We start from the raw sequence: 4563 nt of genomic DNA on the forward strand, positions 1-4563 counted from the left end.
GATGATGGCAATAACTGGAAAAGATCTATCACCAAATGGGCAGGCAATGGAAAACCTTGTTATTACTCTTTGAAAGTACAATCAGAATTGCTGTGAGAGGAACATCAGTGAAAAATACAAGAGAAGTTGAAAAATGAGGAGCAGAAATTGAAAGAGAGTTAAATATCAATTTTAGTGATATTCATCTTGGAATTGAGGGGTGATTTGTAGACAGAAAATATCGTATTTCCCTTCCTTTGTATTTTTTCCCTCCTCAAATTCTTGCTTAATCCAAGACCCAACACACAGCCTAAGAAAATTCTTGCTTCTATAAACAAGTAGCCAAAATTATTTGCAGTAACTAAATCTCACAGAACAAAACCACTGACCCTTTGTTATGAATTTTGTACTGCTCTCAAATTATTGTTTTCGGCAATTTGCTGGTCTCCTTTTTCCACCTGTCATTCTTTACATATAATGCTAGGATGTAACAAATAGAACCAATGACTCATTTACTGATGAGAAATTGCTTTCTATTGAAGCAAAAGCCTAAGTAAAAATTTGTTAGAATGTGATTATACAACTTTCTTCTCCTAATTCATATACACATCTAACGAATACATCTGTTCAATCACTTCTGATCAAGTTGTAAGTATTGAGCTGAGACTGAGAGAGTGCCTTGAAGATATTTGAAGGTTCTGCGATAATTCAGGAATCCCATGAACCAGAAATCAAAATTGTCCACAGTATCTATTTGTATGTACTTCCGCGATGGTCTCTTCGTGTTTTGGCTTTCATTGGCTCTCTTTATCTTTACTAGTAGGATCACGACCTGTATGTGATTCACATTACTTAGCTATTATTTAAGATTTTAACAAGAATGAATATGAATTCAGATATGGATATTAACTTACATTGTTATGGATTCGAACTGGCTGCCCATTCGGAGATGACAATTTGATTGCTCTCTCACTACAGAAGGCAACCTTGTCGGTTGAGATAAAGAGGAGGCCTGCTAAAGGACCGGTTGTTGTTGACAAATAGCATTGGGAAGCCTTGAGCAACTTCTCTCCTTCTCTAATGTTAAAATTCTGCTTGAAGATCTTCTCCATCCCCCCAACTTGAAGAATTTTCATGGTCAATCTCAACTTCCCTTTCACTGTTTCCTAGATGTTGGGCCCTAATCTCATTACAATTTTGTAAAAGAAAAAGAAAAAATTAAAACATGATACAAGGCCAAAGTTTACTATGTTGTTTAAAGTAGAAGATGTGTATTTGGAATTTTACAGTTTTGGCTGTGACAATGGAGGAAACAAAATCAAAATTCAAATGTTGGATACAAGTGTTAGTTGGATACGAGTTCTTAAAACTTTGATTAATTAGTCTCATACTCAATTGAATTGAGAAATAGTTACCGTGATCTTGAATGCCATTTGCAAGATTGTCACATTCCAAATTCAGGCATGACTGGTCGTGGCCCACAGGGACTTAGCCCAAGGCACACGTAAGTCTAAACACAAACCCAAAATCACAAAGAATAAATATAACGATAGTTCAGAAATAAATAAATCAAAACCCAATCCAGTGACATGTCACAAGTATAAATGGCAAAACCAACGATAACCAACTTTCAAAAATATATACTAAATGGAATACAAATCGCTCACAAAATAAAATAATTCTAAATAAAACCCAACCACAATGTATGCACAAAACCGATATAACAAGCTAAAACAAAATAATGAATGTCCTAGAGGTCCATGCAATTGAGTCCCCGCTACGCCACGAGTCCACTTTAAGTCCTTCTATCACCTGGAAATGATAAACAACTAAGTCAGCTGATGGCTCAATGAGTAGAAGCATGGATAGTAAATATAGTTTTGAAAAACAGGGTGCACTTCCAAAATAAGATATATATCACAGAAATTAGATTGGCATACAGTTTTGTTAAAGACAATCTATTTCAAAAAGAAGGTTCCACAGTTCAACTATTAAAATACTCACGTCTCTCAAGAACATAACATATGACATTTTCCACTTAAAACAGATTACAACATGATCATTAATAATTTTCTGAGTACCAAGAATAACAAGTAACACGCCACACAGTTCTCAAGGCAGTAAGCCCATTGGATCCAATATTGAACCAGGAGTCATCTTAGGGGTGACAACCCAGGCATTTTCTCTAAGATGACCCGATTGAAGGTCATCTAGCCTAGTCTAGGTCTTTTCTTTTTTTTTCGGTGAGCACTAGAGTCATCACAACCAAACCCAGATATGTTCCCTAGTGGCCAGAGTCACCACACACAGTGGAATAATTTCCCTAGACTTTTATATACAGATGGTTCCAATAATCAATACAATTCAGTTTCGCAAAACATGGTAGTTCACCATTATAAACATGAGATCATAACAAGTAGTTTACAGTATGCCAAGTTTATACATGTTTCATAAATAATTTAATTCCATTGATACTATAATAATTTATCAAAACAGTTTAGTCCTGAAACAACAATTTAATTTTCTAACAGTTCAAGGTAGGGGAACATTTATAAAAATGTGTAGCATGCAACTACTCACCTGAAAACGAAATAATATAATCCTCGAATAGAGTATGACAGTCCAACTAGTGACCTGAACCAAGTATGAAAACTACACATCACTACTAATTCAAACATACTAAAAAAAATAAAAAACTAAGTACCCCCACACTAAAGCGCAATAACATAACTCAACCCTACTCACCGTTACTCTTAAATAATACCTAAGCTCATCTTCTTCAAGGTCTAAAATTACCCAAGACATGGGTTCAGATCGAAACTTAATTAAAAGTAACTTTAAGATAAAACAGAGTTTTAAACAAGTTTTCTCAATCTATTCGCTAACTTTGAAAATTAAAAACCCAGTCCACGCTATTAGAAAAATTCCAAAACCCCCCAGATATTAACTAATATATCCTAAGTTTCAAACCCAACTGGTTTTACTTGATTTGCTAATCAAAATAATTATTTACAATTAATTATATCCAAACATGTCACTTTCTGCAGCACTTTAAAGAAATTAATAGTTCTCTTAGTATATCGGAGCAATCAATGCAAGGCCAAAAATATGAGAAACTAGACTCGTTACCGGTTCTAATGACGCTGATTTAATAATTTTTGGATTTATACCCAGAGAGAATGACACTTCCGAATTTACTATTTTGTACTAGTTTCGTGGACAGATTTGAACGCATCAGTTTATATGGATTTTGACTCCCAAAAATTATAAAATAATTCTAGCATGAAATTCAATATTTAATTAAGCTACTGTAAAAATTTCAATTCAAAATTCATCTGTTTGACATGGTTTCTTAATTTTAAAAATTTGTATTTTTGTGCAGAATTTTTTTGGACTAAGAATTGCACCCATTATTTATCATCACCAACCACCGACTTGGCACCCAAACAACACACCCGTTTCTCCTATTCCTTCCCAACAAGCAGATTACACACATGAACCATCACAATGTAAAAATATAATAAAATTGGACAATACCTTAGGGTTGTTGACCCACCAATGTTGCTAAAAGTTTCTCTCCAATCTCTCTTTTCTCCCTCTCTCTCTCCCTCTTTCTCCGTCACGGCTGCGGCTATTTTGTGGTGAACAAATAAGAGAGATTAATGTTTTATTATTATTACTATTAATCTTTAACATCATATGTTTAAAATTAATTAAAATACCCTCTAAAAATATTTAATTTATACTTTAAAATTCACCATCAAAATATTTGAGATTATAAAATTATTATTATTTAATTATTTATTTTATTTTTATATCTGGATTCTCACAAAGATGGTTTGCGTTTTCTCCGAACTTGTTCATCTTATCAATCACTGTACCTTCTTTATCTGCATGCATACAAATCAATTATCAAAAACTTGTCTTAATTTCAATCGTAGAAAACTAGCAAGTGATATAGACCTCTATTCCTAAGAGAAATGGAGAGAGAGAGAGAGACTTACTCTGTTTGAATTTGAAAGGTCCATTTGGAGGAGGGGGAATATGGTATTGGTTATCAGGATTGCATAGAAGTCTTTTTGGTGACTGCTGAACTGAATAATTTACCGAGATCACTGGAATTCCAATAACATGTTCCATTTGCAGGTTCTTCGCATAAACTTGATGGTGAATCACTATAATTTAAAGCTGTCTGTTTCTCCCTTGGATTTGCTGTCTGCAGTAAGCAATGAGTCTAGATTGTTCTCTTCCACTGTCAGAGGTCATGTATTTTGCAACGTATTTGTATACATAGAAAAGTTAGTTGGTGGATCTTTTACTTTTAGTTGCATGAGTCACCCATGCCTCATCAACATGAATAAAGGCACAGATATGAACTCTAAAAGGAATTTTTTAAAAATAGATTGCTGGATTGGAATATTTAGTGGTTTTAATCTGGAATTGAGAAATACACCCTTTTGCAATTACTTTTAATTAATGGGGGTAAATTAAATAATCCAATTAGTTGGGCCAAACATTTGATTCATTCAATGATTTTATTAAGCAATACAAGGGAAAATACTACTTTGCTTGTGCTGACTGTGT

At 33.7% G+C, this 4563-nt stretch overlaps 2 protein-coding genes across 2 annotated transcripts; both read right to left on the reverse strand.

Moving 5' to 3' along the window:
* Positions 1-610: 610 nt before the first annotated feature.
* LOC145814972 (GEM-like protein 4) lies at positions 611-1115 on the reverse strand. The gene is made up of 2 exons (XM_082911935.1): positions 894-1115; positions 611-811 (listed from the first exon to the last, which is right to left on the reverse strand). The coding sequence occupies exons 1-2, from the start codon at positions 1113-1115 to the stop codon at positions 611-613; spliced, it is 423 nt and encodes a 140-aa protein (XP_082768061.1).
* Positions 1116-1586: 471 nt separating this feature from the next.
* Positions 1587-4357, reverse strand: LOC114308058 (uncharacterized). The gene is made up of 5 exons (XM_082911871.1): positions 3984-4357; positions 3810-3869; positions 3517-3610; positions 2560-2613; positions 1587-1791 (listed from the first exon to the last, which is right to left on the reverse strand). The coding sequence occupies exons 1-5, from the start codon at positions 4117-4119 to the stop codon at positions 1788-1790; spliced, it is 348 nt and encodes a 115-aa protein (XP_082767997.1). The 5' UTR covers positions 4120-4357; the 3' UTR covers positions 1587-1787.
* Between the last annotated feature and the right edge of the window lie 206 nt (positions 4358-4563).

Source organism: Camellia sinensis, unplaced genomic scaffold, assembly GCF_055761805.1.
Source record: "Camellia sinensis isolate YWXY unplaced genomic scaffold, ASM5576180v1 Unanchor14, whole genome shotgun sequence".
In the NCBI taxonomy this organism is placed as follows: Eukaryota; Viridiplantae; Streptophyta; class Magnoliopsida; order Ericales; family Theaceae; genus Camellia; species Camellia sinensis.

What these genes read in the sequence shown, in the direction of transcription:
- LOC145814972 (XM_082911935.1), bottom strand. Translation starts at nt 1,115, where the DNA reads ATGAAAATTCTTCAAGTTGGGGGGATGGAGAAGATCTTCAAGCAGAAT. An exon ending in CAGTTCGAATCCATAACAAT is followed by an intron (nt 812 to 893) that starts GTAAGTTAATAT and finishes AATCACATACAG; the next exon opens with GTCGTGATCCTACTAGTAAA.
- LOC114308058 (XM_082911871.1), bottom strand. Translation starts at nt 4,119, where the DNA reads ATGGAACATGTTATTGGAATTCCAGTGATCTCGGTAAATTATTCAGTT. An exon ending in ACCTTTCAAATTCAAACAGA is followed by an intron (nt 3,870 to 3,983) that starts GTAAGTCTCTCT and finishes GTATGCATGCAG; the next exon opens with ATAAAGAAGGTACAGTGATT. An exon ending in AGAAAACGCAAACCATCTTT is followed by an intron (nt 3,611 to 3,809) that starts GTGAGAATCCAG and finishes ACCACAAAATAG; the next exon opens with CCGCAGCCGTGACGGAGAAA.